The sequence below is a fragment of the Engystomops pustulosus genome, chromosome 7 (assembly GCF_040894005.1).
Source record: "Engystomops pustulosus chromosome 7, aEngPut4.maternal, whole genome shotgun sequence".
NCBI classification, from domain to species: Eukaryota; Metazoa; Chordata; class Amphibia; order Anura; family Leptodactylidae; genus Engystomops; species Engystomops pustulosus.
In genome coordinates, this window is record NC_092417.1 from 147,625,346 (window position 1) to 147,652,997 (window position 27,652).

The 27,652-nt window shown below is 42.3% G+C and overlaps 1 protein-coding gene across 7 annotated transcripts in view; it reads right to left on the reverse strand.

Annotated features, from left to right (window-relative positions):
- Positions 1 to 3,752: 3,752 nt before the first annotated feature.
- Positions 3,753 to 27,652, reverse strand: part of TSPAN4 (tetraspanin 4) — a 430,281-nt gene continuing 406,381 nt past the window's right edge. For all 7 annotated transcript variants that reach the window (XM_072118168.1, XM_072118169.1, XM_072118171.1 and 4 more), the window contains 4 exons: positions 9,363 to 9,464; positions 8,645 to 8,776; positions 6,121 to 6,204; positions 3,753 to 5,327 (listed from right to left, as the gene is read on the reverse strand). In XM_072118168.1, coding sequence (XP_071974269.1) covers positions 5,259 to 5,327; positions 6,121 to 6,204; positions 8,645 to 8,776; positions 9,363 to 9,464 — 387 coding nt within the window. In that variant the 3' untranslated portion in view covers positions 3,753 to 5,258. The remainder of the gene's footprint in view (positions 5,328 to 6,120; positions 6,205 to 8,644; positions 8,777 to 9,362; positions 9,465 to 27,652) is intronic.

Below are 27,652 nucleotides of genomic sequence, written 5' to 3' on the forward strand. Positions count from 1 at the left end.
GCCTCATTCATGTCACGTTAGACGTTAAAATGAGCGAAACTCAGTTTCAGCCGACAAAACATCATCTTTTTTTCATCCGAGGGGTTTTTCAGGACTGTGAATGTTGTGTCCTCTCTAAGGAATAGGGCTTGAGTATTAGATAACTGGGGCTCCAACACCACCATCTCTGCCAGTTTTTAGCATGTGACCATTAAATGTGATATCACCGTCCTGAGAAGAAGGGGTTCATGCCCAAGTAACGTATCTTCACTAAACATGGTCATTTATATTTTGGCTTGAAATTGATGAAAAGTTACCAATATTTTAGTCGTGGACCTGACATTTATTCAAAAGATTGTCCAAAGTTTTTAAAAAGATGCTTCTTTCTTCCAAAAACAGCGCCAAACCTTACTGTGGTCAGTGCAGGTATTGCAGCTCAGTTATATAGAGTTGAATGGAGCTTAGTTGCAATACCACACACTACCTATAAGTCAGGAAAGGAGCTGTTTTTGTAAGAAAGCAGCCATGTTTTTAAACCTCTGGACAACCCCTTTAACCACCCTGACTAATGTTCTTGGCTGAGTGGTGACCCTCGTGATCTAGGGCACGTTTTCCGCCACCCTATGCTCTATGGCAAGAGATTTCTGACGCATGTCTGTACTGATGTGAATGGGAAAACCTGACTGATGGCTGCTGCTAGAATTTGTCATTTTTAGAAATTCACCGCCTGTTAGACCAAGATAATTCTAAAACTCTCCTGTAGGTAAAAGCACAAATATCTGAAAGGTTTTAGTAGCAGGTGAATACAATAGCAAAATAATTCTGTGGTTGGCACGGTCCAAGGACGGCATAATTGTAAGAACGCTGAACGCCAAAGTGGAATTAATAAAAGTCGGCAGCGTGGGAAGGGAAAAGGTTATCGAGAGTGGAACATTGCAGAACCGGATTTAGTGGGTAATACCAGCAGATAAACCTGAGCTGTGTATAATATGCCAATTCAGCCGCATTCCCCTGGATCTACCTCTCTGGAGTCAGCCCAACAGGGAGGAGAAGGCGGGCGGCTGCAGATCACTATCTTGGCAGATCATATCCTGCATTTACATCTCCTCTAATCCTTTCAGCTGCCAGCCTTGCATGTTTTGAATATATCCGCTCAGTTTTAATGTGGAACATAAATCTCTTTCTGTTTGATGTGTTTTAAGCTTTCACCAGAGAGTATCCCATGACTGGAGTTGGGTATTTCGTTCCCGGCCCCTAATAAGCAGTAAGATAGCGGAGGGCATAGGAAGGGTTTGCATTAATTCCGTGCACATAGGCACCGGGGTCATTATCATTGCCTGGTTTCACGCTGCAGACAAGACAGTTAAGTGCTGAGTGCACTGGGTAATTGGTGCGGCAGTATAAAGCCGTAATGAGAATATCCGTACCCTTCGCCTCGTGACATCACACCGGAACAGACTCCGGAGCGCGCCTTTTACTACCAATCACAGTATAGATTGTGGGATTTAGGAGAAAAGCTTCATATTAGATGTCTGTAAGCGATGCATCTATCTGATATCTGGCTGCGGCACGTTCCTCCTAGGCCTCCGCTCTGTACTCATTACCTGTCAGTAGTATTTACACCGCTGCCGCTTTCATCTCCGTACTGTATCCTCACTACAACTTCCATCTCAGCGAGGTCTCCAGAGGCGGCTCTCAGTAGATGTGGTTGTAAGTCCATTAAGTGCGGCTCCTTCACCACACTGACCCATGAATGTACAAGATTGAATAACCCTTTTCCCGATCTCAGGCACAGAAGATATCAGTATACGGGTGAGATAAATACAATTCACAATGTTTTCCCGTTGCAGTCAGTTGCCCCCATATTATTTTTTTACTGCTTCAAGACAAATCGACTGTAGTGCTGCAGAAATGGCTATGTCAGGGGTGGTAGATTTTAAGAAATGAGGCTTACTCTTGGTTAAATAGAAACATGTTCAAATTCACACTATAAAAGTCTATGAATTCTTCATGGTTTTTGTTGTGTTCAGTTCATTTTGGGAATCTCCTATAATGCAGCCAAAATCAGATCAATGTGGTTTTCCGGCCACACAGTCTATAAGGATGAGGATTATTGAAGCATGTGCTTCACCTGTTTGGCTGCACAGTCAAAAATGTCTCCTATGAATATACCCTTAGGATAGAAACACATAAATGTGCTCAGTCTGTTAGTCCAGGACCATGTAGTGGCCAGATTTCATGGAACAAACACGGTGCAAGAAGATTCCAAGCAGTTTATGTTGTCTGTAAAGTTCATCAATTCGGAAGTTATGATCAAAATCACCACTTGTGGCAGCCATAGTGTAGACTTTCCACACTGTGCTCCTAAATGTGGCCATAAATCCACTGTGAATCCCTCCAAACCTTTGTTGGATTCAACTGCATATTACACAGGAAATATCACTTCTGACATTCAGAAAAAAAAAATTAGCAAATTAAAGCTATCCACGATCTTGGAAACCTGGTACATGTGGTGGACGATTCGGAACTCCAAGCATCAAAGTAATATATGATACAAGAAGCCCAACATGACATTGTCTGGAGGTTTTGTGGTTTCTATTTGCATCATATATGATGCTTGGACTCTTGTCTCTTCCACCGTGTTTGGTCCATGAAATCTGGCCAGTGACAGGTTCTTATAGAGCCTAAATGACACTCTTCTTTTAGCCAAAAATTTATTCCCTTACATCCCCAAAAATCAACTTTATTTTATGTTACCTTCTTCTTCTCAGCATGTCATGTGACCAGGGTAATGTCATCTAAGGTCCTTTACTCAGTTACATTTGCTGCATCTACCCCATGTATTATCTGACAACATGGCGGTACATGGCATGATCACATCAGCTTCCATGGACTTCTACTCCTCCCCATCCTCCATGGAGGCTGCTGTTTTTTTCATGTGATCAGATATGTACATGAGGTAGACTGCGCAAATTTAACAGGACCTTAGATGACATCACCCTGGTCACATGACTTTAAGTGGCCAATGATGTAACAGAGCTGTCTCTGAACATTCCACGTGGCAGCCTGTTCTGTAGCAGTAAGACCTGTAAATCAGGAACAAGGAGTCAGGGCAATGCGGTAACCACTGAATATACAAGACCTCATTGGTCTTACAAACTGATTTTTTACCATTGCAGTAATGGAAAGGAACCATTTAGAGATTAGGGCAAAGCTTTTTAGTCATAGTTTTTAATGAAGTATTTATTTTGGGTTGGTTAATTTGCATGGCAGGTACTCTATAATGAAGAAGTATATAATGTAGCGGCTAATTCTGATGTCCAATGATTGTGGTATATCTGCAGCTCTACCAGGCTTCTTTAAATGTACTTACTTGTAGGCTGCATGTAGAGACCATGTTTTCTCAAGGATATGATATAACTTTATGATCTGTGGGGGTGCAATCTCTGGGACTGTTACCCCCTTATGCAGCAGCACTGGGCCTGTTGAAGTGAATGGGACCAGCTGCCGTACCCTACGTAGCCTGCTGGATAGGTGCACCCCTTAGAATAAGAGCCGCTGCTGAACCAGCACTACTACCCTTTCATGCATGAGCCCTTGGGCTGCTGCTACACTGCGCTGAGCAGAGTGTTCGTTGTAAGTGTACATTAGAGAGAAAGCTTACTAAGTGCTGAGTGTAATTTCCCTGTAGATCCACAGTAAATCAACCCTTGACTTCCATAGCTCCGCAGCAGCCAGCGATAGAGTCAGTCCATGCACTCAACACACACAAGGCGTCTGATAAACATTTTTATTAGAACAAATTTTCACTATACTTCTTGCATAAATTATGTATATAATTATATACACTGAAAATAGGGAAACAAAAGTGAGAAACTCTGCAGGGATCTTACCAGGAAGCAGTCATCATTGAACTCACAATGTAGGTTAAGGGAATGATGTTCAATGTAAGCCGTACCCCTCAAAAAAGGAGCGGTGATCTACTGTCTTGCTTGCGGGTGAGACAGGGTTGTGCCTTTATATAAACTGAATCATAAGTGCTCTAGTAAAAATGGAAACATTGAGAAGGAAGGGGAAGTCTCATGAGCTGCCTTTATGTGTCAGGATAGTGCTGTCTGCTGTCACTCCAGGTCTCCTACTGGGAGAGGTGACATCAAGTGTGAAGACTCTGCTGAAGGTGCAGAGCAAAGCTCCACAGATACTTGGGGAAGAGTCTCGGCAACAAACTGCATAGTCTTTTCTCTATTTTCTGTAACAATCTTTATACAGATGTCTCTGTTCTTTTGCTAAACTTTGTTTCTATGTACATATGTAAATCTGGCAGCCTCCCAGGGCGCGGACGCCTCAACAACTTCCTTTAAACTTGCCAACGCCGGCCAAAAATGCCTGTTCTAGTTGTATAAATATGTGATTGCTCATCACAGCCTATAAGGAAGATGGATATTTTAAGAAGGGGGAAAAAACTACTCAAAAAAAATTACAAAAGTAATGTTAAAGAACATAAGGGATGTTGGGATAGCTAGAGGAAGATGGTATGGTCCAGCCAATGGCTTTCCTATCGAAATCTTTCTCTGGGTTATCCATTTAGTCTTTACTCTCTAACAATCTGTGGATGAGTCACTGCATCTAAAGAATAATAGGACTTTCAATACTATAAATATTGTCCATCTGATCCATACATTTACCGCCATATGGCATGGCAGTGACTTTTGGTTAATTATTTGGCAGCGTTCACTTTTAAGCGTGACACATATTTGATTTCCCAATCTTGGAATACTAAATATATGGTAATGATTTATAGACCCGTAGTCCATACAAGTGTATATTCTTTTGGCCTTTTGTTATGTAAGCTTGTATAACTCAACCAGACGGAAATCACTAAAGGCAGTACAGTTCTTGTGTAACACGATATTGGCTGGAGAGAACAGGTAAAGATGTGCTTCCTTTGATCATGTGGTGATCAGTATAAAACCCGCTGCTCCCCCAAAAAAGCACAGAGGGCCCTCCCCCAAGTCTTGGCTTCCACAGACCACATGGCACTGTTCTGCCTCCATCGTCGGACTCTGTTGTAGGGTTGTCCACTTCCCACCCGCTGTCTGTCCTCCATACCTGGAGAAAGTCAGGATGTTTCATAGGGCTCTTGTGCTTTTCGAGGCTGTCTGTGGTGGCTTCAAAAAAGGAGGAAGAACAGAACTAAGGAAGATCTGCTTTGAAAACCACATAGGTTCCTCCCGGGTACATCTCAGTAATGAGAGCAGGGAGTCGACGGGATGGATGTCTCAGGCGTAGTATGTGTCAGTCTTTGCCATCTGGCAGTACATTGTCATGGCAAATGTAAGTCCAAGGATCTACAGGAAAGAGAATTAGAACAAGATGTTCTGTCATCATTCAATTTTGTAGTTAACATTGGAACCCAAAATAATTAACATTTCTTTGTATACTATGCAAACATATATTACTGAAATCTTGGTTCTTCATAATATTTATTGGGGTATTTTTAGGATATAATAATTTGAAACAGTTGCATGGGCCTAAAAAGATGCACATTAATAAGGTGGAACTGCAATACCAGACCTGGCCTTATGTGGCGCCATTTGTGGCTAAAATAAGATAATCTTTTTTCTTTTCCTTAGTTTCTATAACCAATTTAATCTCTCCTATTGTCAGAGATGTTACATTCATTGTTGGTGTTGTTATTGGAAAGTGTTGAGAAACTTTGATATACGAGTTACTTAAAGTGCAGAGCTGAAGCCTCCAATGTTTTTGTGTATTTTTGTAAAACTGGCTTGTTACTTGAATGCAAGCATAGCATTTCTGGGACAATTGGCAAGTGACATTATTGCCTAACATAAGCTGACAACCAATTTATGGCCAGTACTTGCCATATGCCATCACACTATACACTAGGATTTCAGCTTCCATAAGCGATCTGCTTCATACATAATACATCCATTCACTTTCATCCCCATCTCGTCTCCTGTGGAGGTCACATTCTTCATACCACATGTCTGCATCTGCTGTTAACCTTGTCTATAGAGGATACAGGCCCATTAGAAAGATGTCATTGCTGGAATGGACATCAGGTGAAGCATCTCATACACATTAAGTGCCTAGAGCGTGTTCTCCATATCTACCACTGACCTGTACAAGAGCAGTGCAGAGTCCAAATATCCCGACCGCCAGAAGATTCTCGTGTAGCCAGATCTTCACTGTCTCATAGCAAGGCTGGAATAAGGGAAAGCACATACGTGAGGAGTGGGACTACACCTACAACGACCTTGTGGATATATCATAGGATAGTCTTGACTTTTGATTAAAAAAAGGGGCAAAATAATGTCATAGGGGTTTTATTTTGTGATTTTTCAGTGGTAAAAATCGCAATGGCCTTTTCCCAACTCTTAGAAATAGTAGCTGAAACATAGGACCACTGCTAGTGCAAAGCCGTGTAAAGCCAGATTTATGACTTGAATTTTTTTTTTAAAAATCGCAGTCAGTCAAGCATCCTGCTGTATCTGCTTGCAATTTTTATTTTACCGTATATACTCAAGTATAAGCCGAGGCACTTAATTTTACCACCAAAACTGGGAAAACATATAGACTCGAATATAAGCCTAGAATGGGAAAGGCATTGCTCACATCCTCCACCCAGTATATAGCCAGCAAGCTCCCAATAGTATATAGCCAGACAGCCCCCCAGTAGTATATAGCAAGCCCATTTAGTATACAGCCAGCCTTCCCCCTGTAGTATATAGCCTGCCTGTCCCCTTTAGTATATAGCCAGCCCCCAGTATAGCTAGCACATAAAAAAAATCTGTGTCAGGTCCGCGCACACGGTCTGGTAGGCGCAGAAACTGTGATGTCAGCCGCCACTGAAAAAAGAGGAGCTGCCTAGGGTGTCGGAATGGTGTATACTCCATTTATTTATTTATTTATTTTTATTTACCTAGGTATAAGCCGAGTGGGGAATTTTCAGCACAAAAATTGCACCTTTTCTTTCCTCTTTCGGGTATTTACAGTAATCATCTTCAGAAAAAGTTGCAGACACTTTGGACAGATTTATTTCAGGGCCAACGCCACTTTAATAAATCTGTTTGTCTCCCACCCTCTATTCCTTTCTCCCACTACTTTACCACCCCCTTACCTTTCCATAATTTACCTTCCTGTTCTTACAGTTAGTGATTGCCCTGGGGAACCCTCTGTGGATACTCTACTGAGTCCGGGTACTTCCCGTGGCCTTGTTTTTTAAAATACTATAAAAAAAGGCAGGAGTGCAGGAGGGACTGAAACACGAGCTTGTAATAGTCATACCTGATGTGATTTTATGCAATGTGTATCATTCTATGTGACTCCTGTTTGATTTGTTTATTTGAAATGCGATAAGCACTGCGTTCATGTTCTTCTTTTTGTACTTTGGCTACTAATAAAAGGAATTTTAATAAATAAATAAATCTGACAGATAATGGAGCTCCAAAGGCAGTCGCAAGGAGGCGGCCTAACGATAAGTAACCCCAAATTACTCTATAATTCATTATTGGATCAGTCGTTATATATGGGGGAAGGGATAATATACTTGGATTGATTTTATGCTACAGCAAAATAGTTTCATCACAGCAAAACAAATCCCTATGGTGTTCAGTTCTCATCAACAAGGTTAAAGATGACGACCTGTCACCCATAAAAAAGTAAGCAGCTCCTAGCGCTATTCCATTTTTAGCAGTGTTAAACTGCTAGATTTATCGGAACCCTCCAATAAAACTAGCAGACACTGCAGCGCCATAGCCTCAGGACCCCAGACCAAGCTTACAGCGGTCCGGCGTATTCATGAGGGGGCGGTCCGAGGAGGCGGTGACTACTAAAGTAAGCAGCTCTTAGTGCCTTTTTTTACGGGTGACAGGTCCTCTTTAAGCTCTATGATAATTGTGACAATTACATTGGAAATTTTTTAGGAGGTCGTAGAGCCCATATGATTTGTAAATGGTGAAATTACATAAATCATTATGTAAGTGAACATCTCTGAATCAGCAGTACAGGTGTCAGCACTTCTCTAAATATCGGAGAAGAACACAAAGTCCACAGCTCTAAGAACTGGCATTTCCTAGTCTAAAATGGGATATGGAACAGGACTGCCCTGCCCAATGAAGAACCCAGGATCAATGGGGCAACAAAAGTCCCAAACTTGAGAAGTAAGTAAATGTTGTGAAGATACTGGGCTTGAGAAATAGAAGTGTTTGCTTGTAGGACAATCCCTATAATAACAGGATTCTATCTGAAAACGTTAATGGGTGGAGCTTACTTCAAGCCACTCCCATCGAAGTCACACTTTCACATATCCAAAAGACCACTTTACTATCCTGATCCTCTTGCATGGGCCAGAATTTGCTTCCTACTTGGCATCACCGTAGACCTGAATTTTGTGTGTTTTTTTGTTTTGTTTTTTAAAGGGATCATTGTATATCTGTATTCAGTAAATTCCCTTGCATGGAGCTTTGTTTCAGATAAATAGTGATTCAACTTCTGTAGAGAAAATAACCCGGGCCTCAAGTATAAAGGTAAAGGAGTATTCCTCAAGTTATAGGAGGTATTAGAAAACTCTTCCTCTATTCTTCAGGATCTGTTCATTCACATGTTAGAAAGACGTTGTATCAGTGTATAAAAGACCACATACCGCTTTCCACCATGTCCCAGGAGAGTGTAAGCCGCAATTCTCACTGAACTCCAAGCAACAGGAATCCGGGACCCGACTCGTGTTATACACCTCAAACCAGTCTGTGTAGTTTGCCACCCCACAGCACCGAAACTGCAGGAGCAAAGAGAATATTATATGTTATCAGCTTCTTAATCATCTCCATCACACTGGTATCTCCAGCCTGTAGAATATGCACTGTATTACCTGAACTGAACACACATAACCCAAGGATTTGAATGTGAAATGCTTTATTACACCTGGGGTGGCGCTACAGGGAAACACCTCACAACAGTCCTAACCAGGGCCGCCACTAGGAAGCTGGGGCCTTTGGCAAATTTTGTGATAATTCGGTGCTGTGTGCACAGTGAGTTCCCTGAACCTAGGAAGGGAGGAGAGTTTTCTGTGACTTGGGGCCCCTTCTCCTCAGGGCCCACTGAAAACAGTCACACTAAACCTTCTCTGATGGTGGCCCTGGTCCTTACGAAGGGACAGTTTATTATCAGAGAACCAATCTAATAAGTAAGAATTATTTAAAGTGGAGTGCCCCTTTAACTAGAAACTAGGGAAACCAACACTAGGCAGATGTTTGTATGCGGTGTAATGCCAGGAGTCCTGTTGTCAGTTACAGGGCAGGACAGTATCATCTCTCCATAAGGTGAAGATATCTGAACTATGGATGAGGATATTGGATACTTACATCAGTTTGGATGATGCTCCATGCGTTGGTGAGGCCAATGTTTCCTTCAGTTCCGTACAAGTGAAGACCCTTCTTCAGATCTTGTTGTGCGTACCTGTCAATCTGGGAAAAAACAACACCTCAGTGAACAGATGTAATGGAATCCAAAATCAAAGCTGTACCTTTCTGTGATCTGAGGAGATATCCTTGTGCGACTAATCTCCTGGAGTGATGAAATGTACCAGACAGCAAAAGGACGAGTTACCATGAGTCTGTCTGGTTATTAATGCAGGCCTCACATTAATCGCATGGGCTTCACACGGTGCCTGGACGCTAAGAGACCATCAATGCCTTCCATTATTTATCATACTCAGTACTAAGGGTATAACCTACAACACTTTACATAAATAGTGGTTCCCAAACTTTCTGAAATTTACTTTGACAAGACTCTTGTTTATAACAGCAGACAAATACCCATCAGAGAGTTAGTCCATGACCAATCAGCAATACCCGTCACTTACTAGTCCATAGTAATTATTTTAGAATTCTTTATTTCTATAGCACACACAGATTACGCTGGAGAACTCGGAGAAAACCCACGCAAACACAGAGAGAACATACAAACTCTTTGCAGATGTTGAACCCAGGTCCCCAGCACTGCAAGGCCATAGTGCTAACCACTAAACCACTGCGCTGCCCTCAGAAATCGCCGATGTTCGTCACATACTCAGTCCATAAGCAATCGGCGATACCCTTCACATACTCAGTCCCTCGGCAATCATTGTCACCCTTCACATAGTCAGTCCATGAGCAATCGGTGATACCCGTAACATAGTCTATCGGAGAGACCATTCATATACTCAGTTCATCGGCAATCGTCGATACCCTTCACATTACGTAGTCCATTGGCTTTTATTAATAGGTTGGGATTTTTCCTTTGCTTCGTCAATGGTGTGCAATTCACCGTTCATTATCCATTTATGTCAGTCCCCCGTCTAGCTTACATTATATACTTTCCACTCATCCCTTTATGTTTCATGATGCAGGAGAAGAGGGAGATTTCTTAAATGAGACATTTGGGAAAATGTTGTGAAGTGTAAATGGTGGACACACGTGCTGCAGAGCTGGGAGCACCACGTAGCTGTGTGGCCGCAGATAACACACTGTTATCATCAGGTAGGATGTACAGGTCTGATCCGAGCAATATCATCCAGAACAAAGGCCGCATGAAAGACAAAAGCTGCACGTGGCAGCATGAAGGGAAGCGGATCTGATGGTGATGGGGAATCAATGCGCTTTGTGTGGAAACAAACAGAGAACAACCATTTAACCACTCAGCCCTAATCTCCTGTCACATCTGACACTGAACTCTCTGCTATTATCAGCTCCTGGCCTTGGACCAGATCCACACTGTACTATGTATAGCACATCAGCGTATGCTTGTGATTTGCAGCGGTGCAAAATGGGCCTGGGATACTGTAGTAAACAATACATCCATGATCAGCTCAGCTACAAGTCAAAGGGCCACATTTATCAAAAGTAGTGCAAAAATAGTCTGTACTGTGCAGTTCCTGTGGAGGTGCAGGGACTTCATGAATCTGGCACCCCTGCACTGCTCGGGAACTGCACTAACTATTCTTGATGTACCTTTAAAGGGGTTTTCCCACAAATACATGTTAGGCCCCATCCACAGGATAGGACCTAACTTGCTGATCGGTGGGGGATGAGACCCCCACAGATCACGAAAACGAGGGGTCTGATTGGGTCCCGCGTACCTCAGTCGGACCCCTTGTTGCTCCATGAGAATAATGGAGCAAACAGCCATGCATGACCGACCGTTCTGCTTCATTCATCATTTCACTAGTTGATGCCTATTTAATATACTTATATTTGTAACTGTGCACAGGATATTTCTGTGTTTTATCACTTTATACATTTTATATTTTTTATTAGGGATCAGGGCCGGCGCCAGCACAGGGTACTACTGTGGGGGCACACATAAGGCTGTACATAAGGAATCCATGGTGGTTCGGGGAGCTGTATCTAATCAGTCCATACCATGTCGGAGGAATAAAATATATAGCAAGGGGCTGTTTGGTATGAGAAACTAGACAATATTTTAGGGAACAGGAGACTGTTGGTTTCTGAATTTTTAATGTCACCATATGAGTTCACTACAAAGGGGCCTATGGAGGCTCTGTTGCCCAAGGGCCTAGTGAAACCTAGAGCCGACCCTATTAGGGATGTAGGGCACCATTTTAATGGATGGTTATGGTTATGTTATGAATTAATGGATGGTTATGTTATCTCTTTGTGCCCCATGGAATTGAGGGGTTAGTCCTCTGTGTATGGGAGTGGGCGCAGTCCAACTTGACTGGTTCCCTATTGACAGTATTTCATTAAAGGTAATGTACCTATGTGAAGTTTTTAACTCTTCATAAGTGGTTCCAAATGTATATTAAACCTTAAATATGTGATCTTTCATATCTCAAATGCCATGAATGGTATAGAGGGGCATCATCTCATACCGTATATGCTACTACCATATACCTGCTACTACAACAACCACTGCACTAGTTCAAAGACATTATATATATACACTAGAGAGATTGAGAATGCTTATTAGGACACATTTATTCATGGTAAATTTCTTGCATAAACAGTTCCAAGCATGTGAATAATTCTGTTTCTGCAGCATGAACAAGGTTTCCTGCAAACCCCTTCTTAGGTCAATGGAGTCCAGATCCCTGGGGGCTTAGTCCACCAGTATGGATACTGGGGGGCTGCTTGGTCTTGGTCCCGGCTGGTGCCACGTTGCAATGATGTTGGACGCCATGTGCTGCCACTAGTGTAGGGACCCACTAAAGCCGTGAAGTGTTTAGTGGCTTATACAATTTGATCAAAATGTGAACTAAGAACCTTTAGTTTGTGTTGTTAATGTGGCCCTAGCGACAATCGATTATTGTATAATGTGTGGATGTGCAGTCGGTATATAACTTATACATCTTCCCTGTGATCCGACCTCAAAGTGTACTGGGCCAGCTCTTAGATAGATACTGTGACACAACAGTTTTGACATCACTAGAGGGTTTTTTGATTCATCTATTTCCTGGCAGGTGGGTTGTAGGTCTTACACTTCAGTATTATGATATCACAACATGTTGTGACATTACAAATATGTTACTGTACTATATAATAAGTTATTGTTACTGTACAACTGTGACGTCACAACCCTGTTTCTTCCAGGTAAGCTACAGTGACATCAGAAGTTCACATTATATCTGTGTTTCTGTGGCATTGTGAAGTTGGGTTCAGGCAGGTAGATGAGGGTGAGGATATGTTATAAATACATAATAGATGCAGGTCCCACCTCTAGGACCCAGACCTATCAACTGAACTTGGATCTGCATTTGCCGAAAATTGCATAGTTCGTTTTAGGACCAACTTTTTTTGTGGTAAAGCATGTACAGTAATCTCCTTCAGCCCACCCATGAGAAGTGGTTTAGTGGACCCCTGTTCCTGAAATAAGTGCGATTCCCAAAGGAGGAACCCACAACTATCATGTATTTATGACATATCCTATGAATATGCCATAAATACTAAAGATGAGAACACCCCTTTAGGGTTGTATGGAGAGAACCCTTTCCATACACAGCAGGTGTCTGCTCTACTATACCAGTCGCATAATAAAAATTACAGTGGAACTAAGGAGAATCAGAGGTCACTGCCCCAAAATGAAAACAACCGGTCACAAGATTCCAGCAAATGAAAAGAAATATATGCAGAAATATATTAAAACTTGTATAAATGTGGGATCTTTGTGATAAAACTGACCCATTTGGACTCCACGAAAACAGGTAAATAAAATCCCCTGTATTTGGATGTTTTGTTGCAGCTTCCCAGTACATTGTGCAGAATATTAAATAGTTTCACAAGGATGCCCCATTCCTCATGCCGATAACAAGCGCTTTTACTGTTACGTTAACAGAAAACTAAAAAATGTGTGGCTTTTGGAAGGTGGCAAGTTAAAAACTAAATCACAAAGCCAAGGCTGCAGCACTGAGGACTTTTGAACTTTAGGAGTTTTAAAGGAAACCTACCATTTCAGATCGTCGGTGTAAGCTGTAAACACCGAGCACTAGCTCAGGGTGAGCTGGTGCCGGTGTTTAGTTTCGTTAGTGTTATAAACCACGGTATCACCCTGAGCTGGTGCTCGGTGTTTACAGCTTACACCGACGATCTGAAATGGTAGGTTTCCTTTAAAAGTGGGATAATTACTTTGGCCTTTGCCAACTATCCCTAGATATTGGGAATATTATTGTCCTCTTTTTAGTCCTAATCTGCTATGATAAAATTCTTAGCACAACTTTGCAGATTCAGCTTTTTGCTTGGCCTTCAGCTCTGCTATTTATTCCTATCAATTGTATGCATAGGTGAACATGCCCCAAGCTGTCACGGTAAGCTGGAGGGCCCATCAAATACAAGCAGCTGCTGAGCATTACACACAATAGACTAAGCACAGCTCAACAGGCCGGTGAACCTGGAGGCAAGGGATTGCTGTCATAAACAACATGCACTTCAAATCTGACTAAGCGCTAAACACACATCCAAGACCCCGCGGCACCGACCCTTATGATTATATAGAGACATAAGGAGAGCACTTCATGCACAGCGTGGGAAAACGGTGGATTTTATACACATGCATTGTCCCGCTCCAAGACACAGCTCACTTCCATATACAAACAATGTGAGTGTAAACTCAGACAAGCCAAGTCCATGTACAAAAGATACAACCTCTGAGATTGTAATAGATTGTATGGTCATAAGGGCGGGTATACCTGTTCAGGGTTCACTTCCCTTACTACTGACCGTATAATGAAGTTATCAAAGGAAAAGGAGAAAAAAAAACAACTAAAATAGCCATTTCTTAAAAAATAGAGGAGCCCAGTTTGGCTTCCCCAACTCATCAGTCCTAGTAACCTACCCACTGGTAATGGTGCTATTCTCCTTTTAAAGGAGCCCTCAAACCGCAGGGTAAAATGGGAAGACACCTGGTGCCCATTTCCTTTATGCTGCCTCTTTGCTGTGCTAAACTTTGTCTAGTAAAAAGAATACACTGTGTTGTTAATTGAGAGGGTGCAAACACCTTAAAGTGTAACTACACAAAGTGTAACTACAACATTTTATTAATGACTAGTGCAGATGATTATAGTCAATAGATAACTTAATCATTAAGGGAAATCTAGGTATAGAAAGAGTTAGTCATTAGCCTCCTTATCTGACTGAAGTGGATGGAGCTCAGAAGGCTTTCAAATAAACTGCTCACTACAGGAGAATGAAGCAGAACTAAGGCACAGAAAATCTGCTTTACTAAGTGAAGTATATCACAAAGTTTACTTTTGTCACACAGGAGACCACTGCTATACATGATATGTCATAATTGATGGCCCAGTCACTTGAATGGGAACAAACACACTGAAAGCTCCTGAGAAATACAGAAATAAAATACCTACATCATTAACTGTCATTAACTTGAAAGGCTTTCTGTCTGCACACAATTGAAATATTATCAAGAAACAATAAATCTGCTTTTCTTTCAGCCTCCTAAAGTTAAAATGGCTAAAATGCCTATGTGTCATATAGCATTAATGGAGCTATGACTCTACAGGTGGTAGTTGGATGAAGACATTGGACCCAGGGTTTTAATTTGCCATAAATGAATATGCCAAATGAATATGATATGGCCATCTAGCTAGACATATACCTTAGACAGAGCACTAGCCTTAAAGAGGACCTGTCACCCCATTTATCGGCACTAGGAGCTGCTTACTAAAGTAAGCAGCTCCTAGTGCTTGAACAAACGCCGCAGTGTTAGAGTGATAGCGTTACCTGGAACCTCCGGTAACGCTATCTAACACTGAGCAGGGTAAAGTGTAATTGTATTCATGAGGGGGCGGGGTTGGGGCGTGACTAGGGGCGGTGACTGCCGCCTAGCGCGCGGCAGTCAATGCCGGCCTATGGAGCGAGCGGGGCGGTCCGGGGTAGAGGCAGCGCCTCAGACCGCCCCCCCTCATGAATACATCGGACAGATTTGCAAGCTGTCCGATGATTACACTGTACCCTGCCGCAGTGTTTGATAGCGTTACCGGAGGTTTTTGCGGCGTTTGATCAAGCACTAGGAGCTGCTTACTTTAGTAAGCAGCTCCTAGTGCCGATAAATGGGGTGACAGGTCCTCTTTAAAGCTTAACTGTAAAATTATAATGACTTTCCCAAATTATTATATGTGAAAGTTGTTTTACATCCCAATAAACTTTACAGTTACTTTTTAAATGAAGACCGTACAAGAGCCTAAACCCTAAATATATCCCTTTTAGGATTATATGAATATAGAGAGTATATAAGTAACCAGTTCACAGTGCGGCCAATGACTCCCCTTGCAAATATTAATCTTTCATCCGGAGCTTACATTCCAGAGGCCGAGGGCCATTCTGCAGAGGGCACCTTCCTGGTATGGGAACAAATGCACTGAAAGCTGCTTCTGAAACAAGGTCCATGTAGGAAACACTTTTAGTGCGCGATGATGGTGATCCAGGCTGAAGTGCAGTCAATTATTCATGGAGGTCATTTCTAAGGCAGCTCTGACAGACGAATGCCTCCTGCGGCTGCCGTGTGCTACCTGATACTCTAAGGGGGATTTTATCATGTTATTTCTTTAGAATTATTACTAAAAATATCTATTTGTAATTATTGTTAATGTAGAAAATACAGAATAATGCAAGTTGTAGCCAGAAATGTCTCTAAATGCAGAAAATATCGAGTATCAAATTCATGGAAAGAAAAAGCCTGAGGTCTAATCTCTCCCTCTGGAGTGGCCATTTTCCTTGGTGACCCTGTGTGATGTGTAATATAGTGATTGCCTGTAAGCAGGAAAAGGTAGCAACAATAGCCAGATGTCAGGGGGGAACTAGTGATGAGATACTGAGCTAAACACATCCTAAGGTATCACATACATAACAGTAAGCGCGCATTACATGTTATCAGTAATACTGTCCTCCTAGGGCTCCATGAAAGTGAACAGCAAGACATATGTAATAATAATTATGGAAAGAACATAGAAAAGAATAGGCTATTTCTCTCGCTGCACGGTGTGGAAGAGTTAATATGGATATTTTTGGAAAATGCTATTGTGCATGGATTACAACCATTTTTCAGGAATAGAAATTTTGCAGTAGGATTGACGGAGGGCTGGGGAGAGAAAAATAAGTTCCCTCCGAGCAATTGATCTCTGAGAAAATATTGTATTTCAACCAAATATTTAAATATTGCCCTTTTAGAACACATGAAGAAATTCTGAAACTTCCATGTAAATCTGGCTCCACACTGCCAGGAGGGAGTTTGTGTGGCTACTACTAATTGAGGGGATACTGCATCACAAAGAATTATTAGACAGTTTGGATTAAAATTGACACATTTGGACAGATGTATCATTAGTCAGGATATTACTGCAGTTTTTTAAAGGGGCTTAGGAGCTCTTTAGATGTCTTTTGCACATCATAATTATTATAGTGGCTTAGACAGCCTGATGATTGGGACGCATGAAATGTTAATGTCCGCAGTGGCTGTGTTTATTTTAACATGTTGCAAATTTGTCGCAAGTGGTTCCTAAATGTTTCCAACTTCAAAATGGAATTGAGTAGATTTGTGCCTAAATTTACGACTTTCTGAAAAGCCTCAGCTAATCTGTAAGGCCTCATGCACACGGCAGTATGGTCTTTTCTGTTCTGTATGTACGGCTGTATTCTGGCTGTAAATTCGGGACGTATTGCAACAGTATGGCAACTTATTGCACCGTATCCATATAAAATACGGTGGGCTGGCAAATGATGATTGGCTGACTATTGGCTGGCTGACAGAATGCACCTCCCACTGGTTCTGGATACTGCACGTATATAAGGAAGCAAGCGGTGCACAGCTGTATGCAGCAAGTACGGGCCGCACAGAACGGAAATACGGTGGAAAATAGTTCATGCTGTATATTTTTATACGGCTCGCTTATGGTACTGTGGACAATTCAGCCATGTACATGGATGGCAGTATTGCCCATTGGAAAGCATGGGGCCTAAAACTGTCTACCGCAGCAGAATTCACATGGTGAAACTGCAGTAGGTTGTCTGGGGTAAAAAAAAAAAAAAAAAAAGTAGTCGATTGGAAAAAAAAAGTTGCAGAAGGAAAAACAAAAATTGGGCAATTCGACAGATTTGACAATCATCAGACAAAATACAAACATTACTGTACTATTTTACATCTAATGGGGCCTAGTCTTAAAATGGACTCCATACACCCAGTCGATACTAGAAGAGTGTCCTTTCAGACTTGGCTTTGGTTGGGTGTTGATATATATTATACACACACACACTTGTACTGACAAGCAACTAACTAAAAGTAAACACAAAAACTATATAAGGTACAGGCATCATATGTTTATACAGGAACATTTCTGCACATACACATAAAATTTGCGTCCACTGACTGTAACGTAAAACCATATAGCAGTAAATATGGAGGTCACTGGCTTTGATCATGATACACTCTGAGCTAAATCCTAATAGGTGCGTATGGGGCATAATGCCGCCTTCTTGATTTTTCACAGTAAATCCGGATGAAAATGTGTAGAGTTACGGGAATGTTCAGTACAGAACAGCGCTGGTTAAATGTTGCGCTTTTCCACAGATATCATCTGGTAATTATCTAATGAAGAGAAGCTTAGTGATCCTGGTTATTAATAGTTATGTGGCTGCAGTAAATTGCACGCGTGTTCCTGAGAGGGTAATTAGATGTTTGGGATTTGTGTGGGCATGAAGTGGATGGGTAGCAGTCAGCCTCAGTCACACCGTGAGATAATATTTCTCCGCAGTGCAGACTGGCATCTCCACCGCAGATGGTTAGGCCCTGGCAGGTCCTCCAGCATAGAGGTCAGTCCGGAGAGCAGAGAGGGGTGAAAATCACCTTACATCTCACGTCGAAATCTGCGTCATCAGATGAGCATGACCGTGACTAGAAACATTATGAGGGGGCAGCGCGGTGACACAAGAGGCCACTTCACACACTACTCCAGTATCATGTCTAATAACATGCTCATATCTAAACAGTTCTACACCTTGTATACAAACTGTTTACAAATCCAGCTTCATTAATGAAGGTAATTTTGTAATAATTCCTTGACAATTTTACGTGAAATGTACAAATCCTAATGCTAAAGATCTGTCCTGATCATGTGTAGTAGACACAGGAGCCAGTCCTAGCGCCATAGCTCCCAACCATCCTGGATTCAAGGGGACAGTCCCAGATTTTTAGGTCTATCTGCATCCCCTGAAGTAAAAATGGTGGCGCCTGTTATGATTAATGGGATTATCCATCAATTTTGTGTTACTGGGTGGGTAAGGGGGGTACTGTTACATCTAAAGTTACCACAGATATTTGCCACAAATCTGCCAAGTGTGAATATACCAATACAAATTTTCTATACCCAAAGGGTGAAATTGCTTTCTGGCTGCAGACATCTTTGTCCTTCTAGAGCCATTTTATATAAAGATTGAATAATTATATTTTCTACTGGGGCCTCAGGTAGCCTTATAATCCGGATGGCTCACGTGTGACCTCTTCTACCCCCTGTTAAATGTAAGGCGATTAACTCCATGTCTGGGGATTTTCTTTATGTACCAGGTTGATCTCATTGAAAATAATAGATAATTGATGTGGATAATGGGATGATCCTGTCTAGAGAGGCCCCGGCTGCCATGTATTGTGTGCACTACATCCAAAGCAGAACAGGCTTTCATTGTGAGGTGGCTGTAAACAAAGGCCGCACTTTAGGGTTTCTATAGAAAGGATGTGAGCTGCCAGTGGTAAATCAGTACTATAAAACCCTCGGTCATTATCTCCAACACCTTACCTCACCCCCTCCCTTCCACCTTTCCCAATCTCGGAATAGAAACAAATCAATGTACTGTTTTTATTCCTGTCCCTGAAGAGGGGGCAACCTTGAAATGTTCTTCCCTGACAACAAACAGCCATGAGCCTGGTTCACACTACAGAGAGGGGTGTATGGGACACGCTCTACACCTGTATCAGGCCCCAAAGCCGTCCATGAGCCGAGTCCTCACACATTCCCCCTGCAGTATGCCTGTCAGCACATCTCCCATTGTTCTTTGCGCTGTTAATCTGCTTTCTTTATGCTATCCTCTACAGAGGAAACAAGCTGCTTTTTCTGAGCCGAACGCTTACACAGACAGGAATTCTCAGTACAATTACTTTTGCTTTTATCAACAATCGGTAGGAAGAAAACAAAAAATCTGCTGGAGTGAATAGGTGAATAGAAAATATCCATCCAAACCAGAATGCACTCAAGTTCAGATGGTTTGGATGTTTGTGAATACCTGCAGGTAATTGATGAATTTATTACATTTTCTTCACTGAAAATAGCTTGGGAGAAACAAGGGGTTTGATTAACAAATTCCTTAAAAATGATCACATATGTAGACAAAAGAATCTATAGTATAGACCAGCGGTGGCGAACCTATGGCACGCGTGCCAGAGAGGGCACGCAGAGCCCTCAGTGCTGGCACGCGGGTCCTTTGAATTTAACTTAGGTTTAAGCAGTATCGGAGCCGCGCTCCGAGACTGCTAAAATCCATGACAGAGCAGGGCGCTGACACTGCCTGCTCTGTCACACTGATGACTGCAGCGCACAGGCGGGAGGGGTCCCAGCGCTGGCAGCATAATGATGTCATTATGCTGTCAGCGCTGGGCACCTTACTGTGTGCAGAACAGAAGAAGCCGGAGGAACGCGGGTTTCCTGCCAGCTCCCGCCCCTCCCCTAAAACTTCGCCCGCAAGCCGCGGAAACTCCCAGAACACCCTGCCCACTACTGCAAATCCCACCGCCCGGCGGAATTCTGCCCGCTACCACAAAACCCACCTCGGCCCAAACCTCGCCTGCTACCGCAACCGACTCCGAACGCTACCAAATGGCCCCGCCGCCCATACTCCGGCCGCTAGACCCTCTGCCCGGACTCTGTCCGCTCTCCGCCCACTACTGCAATTGAACTCCGGCCGCTCTCGCTCCCCCCCCTCCCCAACTCCGGTCACTGCAACCCCCCATCACCCCCTCCCCTGGAACTCATGCCTCATAAACCCACTGCCCAGATCTCCAGATGCCGCATTACCCCCTCCCCCCCCCCCGCAGCCCTAACTCTGGCCGCCCACCCTTTGCCCATCTACCCTACCAACCTTCCCCCCCCTGGAACACCAGACACCTGAACTTTTGCCCACCTTGGACAACCAACCAAAGAGCAAGTAATATATGTATTTATATGTATGTATTTATGTATATACATGTTATATTATATATTTATATGTGCATTTATATATATATACCTGTGTGAGGGCTTATTTTTTGCGTAACTCCGTTATTTATTATTCCATGTCGTGTACTAGGAAGCTGTAGATTTTAATACTATCGCTGTGCGCTCCAAATCATTTGTCTCCTTTATTCTTTGGTTTGATGCAATCACAGTGATACCAGATTTTTAGGTTTTATTGTGTTTTAATACTTTTTCAATAATTAAAACAGTATACGAAAAAGAAAATAGTCTGCCATCTTGTGACGCTAATAACTTTAGTGCACGGAGCTGGGGAGGTGTGATTTTTTCTTAATGAGCAGTTGTTTTCATTGCTACCATTTTGAGGACTGTGTGACCTTTTGATAAATTTTTATTACTCTTTTATATGATGTAAAATGGTGTAAAAGTGGCATTTCAGTGTGTATAGGACTGCTGCCTCTTCCTCAATGTCACACGAATGAAACAAGTATAGGAGTTTTGAAATGCGAATAAAACGCAATGGGAGGGAAGCTGCCTCTGATTGGGAATGTATCATTTTATTGATTCTAAACTAAACCGTCAGTTTTCTGGTTAAATTGCCGTACTGGCACTTTGCGATAAGTAATTAGGTTTTGGTTTGCAGTTTGGGCACTCGGTCTCTAAAAGGTTCACCATCACTGGTATAGACAGTACAAATATTCTGGCGATTCTTCCAATTCCATTGGATGGCTAAGGTTGTTTTCCAGGATATATATTTTTATGACATTTCCTACAGGTTAAAGGGATTGGCCACTTTTACCTCTCTACCGGTCCATGACCTTAATCTTATATTAATGAATACTATCATAAGGTCCTGGCAGGGCGATTGTTCATGGACAGTTAGAGATCACATGACCCTCCATCTGAAGCCATTTTATGGACAGGAATGTCTGGCTGATGAGGTAAAAGACAGGAGGCTTCACTTCACATATCAAGAAAGCGGCGCAGAACTATTTATAGATGGATATTGGTCTATGACCTAATATCCTGCCCCACACTTACACACATTACAAAAAACATAAGAAAAGTGACTAACCTATTTAATAACCATTATTGGATTACAGGAGGACATACACCTAGTTCCATAAGATCAGCTGTATGCTTGTGGCAATTCCTCTATATGCAATTAAATTATTATAGTCACACAATGCCAGGACACCAAAGTTATTGCCTTACCAGTAAGCAACTGTATTTACACACTTAGGCTACATTCACACACATGTATGGGGGACGTATATACGGCCGACGTATATACGGCCGATATACGTCCCCCATACATCGCTATGGACTCACGGCCCTGTACGGGAGCGGTACGGTGCATCACACGTGCGGCACCGTCCTATATTTCCCCGTATTACGGCGCCGTGCGCCATTACTTCCTATGGAGAGGGGCGGGGGTGAGCTGTGCTCACCTCCTCCTCCTCTCCCGTGCTAAGGTGCGGCGGGCTCACGGCAGTGTGAATTTAGCCTTAAAGTGTAACTAAACCTTTGAAGCATTTTTTGGTTATTTCAGAAATGAATTGCGAAACAGTCAAAGGATAACTTTGTCAATATACTTCATTAAGTAAAGAAGCTTCTTTGTGGCTTTTTTCTCCTGTAGTGAGCAGTGTATGTACGCTTCAAACAGCATTTGCTGGTGGTCCCAAAAGTCATTGATCAGCTTGTAGTCCCCAATTATGAGCAAGAAGGGACTCCTCTAATAATATACTATATCCCTATCTACTGTCCCCAGCTTTGTGGTCGGTCTGTGAGATCCTGCCAGTGCCATTCCATTATTCATGGTCCAACCATGGTTGTATGTTTTAGCCCTAATGTGCACATTATTCACAAATCTACCATATTGCTTAATATATATTATGAAGATTGGGTTCTTTGGAGTATCTATCAGAGGTAAAGGGGTGTGGGGGGGGGGATGATACCTCGTGTATCCCCACTTTTGGGACCATCAGCAATCTGGAGAATGCTGACTGAAGCGTACATACTTACTTCACCATACAGGAGGAATAGCTACAGAGATAGGGAAACAGAGATAGTATAGACTAATATATTCATAAGTAGAGATGAGCGGTGAGCGGACCCAATGTTACCCGCTCAGGGTTTGGCTGGAAGGCCTATCCACTTTGCCGGATTGGCAGCCGAACAGCCAATTGGGAAAACTGACACTCCTAATAATCAGCCATGGCTATGATTGGCTGGAGAAGACCACTAGCCTTGGCTAGTTGCTAAGCACAACAGTTTGCCGGATTGGCAGCCTAACATAGAATCCCGCTATGTTTCCGGGTTGCATGGCCAGACCCTGAACAGGAACATTGAGTCTGCTCATCTCTATTCATAGACTACAGACCTTCAATGGTTACCTGTTACCCCCCCCCCCCCCTCCTCCTATAGGACTTCGGTACCACATATATGTTTATCAACTTGAATCTTCTTCCATCCTTTCTCCGTGTTGTATATGCACCAGTAATCTTTCACTACAACAGGGAATGATTATGGAAACAATATTACTAATGTGTACATCAGCATTCACACCACAATATGGCAGCACATCGGCCGTAAATAAAACCACACATTGGATTGGGCATTCAGATTAAAGTCAAATGACCTCCTGCCTGGAAATCTGCCGACTCGTCACTAAATTACCCAGACGCATCAATTTATAGTCTTCCAGGCACTTGTGAAGTAAATGTTGAGTGGCAGCTACTGATGTGCTCTGCATATTCAGATAAAGTGACGGGTCACTACAACCAGAGATGGGTGACGGGCCACCAACGTACCAGCGGGCGTCCTGCTGCACCTCACACGTAACTTTGTAAAGGGGAATTCATACTCAGCAGATTTGCCATCAACTCTATGGGAATTACTGCCAAATCTATAAAGTCATTCTACCACAAGTAATCGAGGACTTTGTGGATTTTACAACTTTGTAAACTTGGGCACCGAAGGGAAATTTTTTGTCTAATATATTCTGCGTAGAAAATATTCAGCCGAACGGGAGTGACTCACTTGTCTGAAAAATGAAATTCTTCATTAAAAATCTGATAATTAACATCTGTTAGACTAACCACATGGATAAATATTACTGGGGAAAGAACAATCCTCTGTGCTCAGTAGGGCGTGGAGAAGAGCGAGGAACAATAATGAATATACATATAGAACAGGCCGTCACGTCGCTTACAAACAACAACTTCCGATATGATTAGCAGAAGCAAATTCTCACAGCAGTCAAGTGAGGAGAGTAGCGACAGTAATATAATCTGCTCCGCCTCATCAAACCAGTAAGAAGTGAGCGTCATGGAACAGGACACATACATCTATACGCAGACATGTCACCGGGATGAGAAAAACAGCGCTGCCCTGTCATTGGATTGTGTAGTAACCGGTACTGTGCTGCAATACCACAAACAACCTGTGGGCAAGGGTGGCACCATTTCTAGAAAAAAAAGCTATTTTTTTTTTTAACGGACAATAAGCTGATGCAGATTTTTTTAACATCACTCTCAATTGGAAATTTTAAGATGGGACTTTTGCGTCTGGATTGCAGATTGCATTTGCATATGCATTTGACATGTGGATTAGTTATGGTGCAGGCAACTCTACACAATTGGGTACCCATTAAACGGGGTTGTACTAAAATATGAAGTTATCCTACAGGATAGGATAGGTGATAACAAGGTGGATGTTGAGGGTCTGACTGATAGGACCCCATAAATCCAGAGAATAGGGGACTTGTTTTCAATAATGGGTGGAACATGGAGGATGAGTTTACTGTGGGAATGGTTGGAATAAAGTGCTCCACCTATTTGTCAGAACAAGAACACATGTTGGATTGCTGGGGGTCCTGCTCTCGTCCTACCAATCAGACCCTCACAAAATGGTGATATGCAGGTGTCCGGTTTTTTGTGGACCGAGATTGCACACGTTCATTAAACTGATGACCAATGGAAGACTAAACCAGTTGAGGTTATGGCCCTCAGGGTCAAATGTTACACTGTCCCACCTCCTCTCCCACTCACTTTACATTGTAAGTTACTTAGCTCAGGCTTTCGTCTACTCTACAGTACAATAATTGCTGCTTATCCAATCTGCTAATATTTATGTACAGTATCTCCAAATCAGACATAATCCTTATCCTAATCCCAAATAACAAATCATACTACAATTGTAACCGGGTGTGAAAAATCCCGGAGGGGACCCGGCAGTCGTAATGCGTCTTTCATGGCCTCAGTCATTTACATAAACCGTTTCCAGAATTCTAAATCCATATCAGCTTAATGTAGTTAATAACAATAATAACGTCCCCCCTTCCCTCCTATTACTGCGGGTGCATGCGAAAATGAGCTGGTAATATGGGTCTGTACGCAGCAGGACGCGGGCGATGGTGAGAGATGGCCTGTCACTGGTAATGTCACAGAAAGGGCTCGTGCATTTGTAGTCAGAGAGGAAAATTAATGTTGTCTACTATGTCAGTCCATAATTCACAGCTGAATCCTTTACGTTGCGCAGCGGCAGATAAACCTGATGGATGTTTCGGCAGAGGGACCGAGGTCTATATGACACTAGAGGACTTTGTCTCCCCTGAGTTTAATTGCCAACAAAATATGGCTCCTGCCTCGGAGTGGCTGTCCTGCTGCCATCTGTCTTAGTTATACTGCAAATAATTGGAACAGGGTTTAAGGGCCGAGGGTCCCAAATTATCTTTACTATTTCAAAACTCTATGAGCATTCCAAATGGGAAAATGGAAAAAGCACAAAAACCTATACGATGAAATACAGAGCACACGGACATGCAAGAAGCTGTGTGGGCATGTTATCTTGACTCTCACAGAAGACCTAAGTTCAAGGCTAATGCCTGTCAGCAAGTTAATGACAGGACCCCAGGAAAATGTCAGTCTGTGGCAGAGGCTTGGAAGGTACCACTGAAAAAAAAAAAATGTCCGCTACATTTCCAGAGTTTGCACAATGGTGGGCACCAATTAAGGATTTATATGACTGTAGTACTGGGTGAAGGGTTACGTCAATATCTGTGCTTATTGTGTAGGGAAGGACTTTCTATCTCTGTAGAGCCATGTTACATTAGTTGTAGCATGTATTGCCTATGATTGTGGGGATCCACCAACTGAGACTGAGAAAAATCTGCAAGCCACACGTCCTGCTCCCTACCAATTAGACTTTTGAGTTTTGGTTGGCTTGTTATCCGAGTTTTATGAAAGTTTATCACTAGAGTGATAAACTGAGGTAGGTCAGGGGGACTGTCATTCTCCCCATTGTAATACATTTATCCCTTAAAAGGGTATTCCCACAAAGACAGGTTTCTTAAATGCATTCTGGATAACAATATAACACATTCTCTAGTTCACTGTAATTAACAAAAATACAGCATTTCACAGATATAATTCCAACCTGTCTCTATCAGTCCTGGTGTATACAATTTCAGTTGCCCTGACTTTGGGTCGGGGAAGCCATCTTGCCTCACTGTTACACAGACATGTGTGTAACTGACATGCAGCAAGAGCAGGAGAGTGTCATTGTGTGTAATGTGCATCTCATGGATCTCATCATCTCTCATCCATCTCATCTCTCTTTCTATTTGTCAGATGCTAGTACAATGTTCAGAAGGTAAATGGAATTGTATATAAACCTTGTACCCTGATAATCTAAGCACATTGTCAGCCCACAGCATCTCATAGCAATAGAAGGATCATAAAGTGTCTGCTTAGAGAGTCCCCGCCCACACCCTGGAATATTGCACTGACCATCACTAATCATCAATAATACTGAGTAAAATTGTAAAGTAAGGGGTTAAAATTATCTTTACTGTGTAATCATCACTACTGTGTAATCATCACTAGGGGATTGAAATATGAGACTATTCTTTCATATGCAAACCCCTTTAACCCTTTTATAGGGTATTATGGTTGGCGTGATTAAACCCTTGATAAACTTGCTACAACCCTATCAAGGGCAGTGAGGGCCATGTTCCTGTAAACCTACTTTATATACAATGGAAACTTTCCAACAATGAGACAATCTGGACTTTGACCATTTGCAAATGTGTACTTGTAGCAATCAGAAATAGCTTTGTCCAAATGGCTACAGATCCCTGTAAATGGAGAAATAGGCTCATTATACCAGGCTGAATGTGCTTTCCCTGCAGATATATGCACGGAGCACTTACCTGCCTTGTGTTTTATGATTTTTCTCTTTGCAGAGTAAAACTATTTTAATCCATCTGAACTTGGCTCACTGTTCAATAAAATATGCGTTATTGTGTTTCATATATTCAAGGCTTGATTCAATTTACTCCTTTATGTTCTTTTTATACCAGGGAAGGTACTTTCAGCAGTAATCCAATTCTGCAGGGTTTTTTTTTCTCATGTTAGATGAAGGGGGAGGAATATCTCCATCAGAGGAAAATAGGGAGGAAAAACACCTAACCTGTCAGCGAGGTTACAACATGCTATATGGGAGGCAGATCACATTTGCATCTATATATTGAGTAGATACACACACAATACATAGGATGAATGATCTTTCCTGCATCCAGAATTTTATCTGCATGTGATGTTATCACCATCTCTGATTTTTTATGATGGGATGGATCAGGAGAAATTCTTCCATGACCTTTAAAAATACACATGGATGAGTGCATATCAGGGCTTTAACTATTTCTATCTTATAAAGCCTCCTTCCTTTGAAGGAAGTTTTTTTTTACTTCTGAAATGAATAGAGCAGACGAGATTGTAATATACTTTATTATGGAAAGCAACTTCTTTATGTCTTTTCTGCTGCTTCTTTCTCCTGTAATAAGCAGTGCATCTGCAAGCCTTCAAAGCTCCTTCCGACAAACAGAGGGTAAAGATTAACTCTTTCCATACCTAGAGAATATCTTCC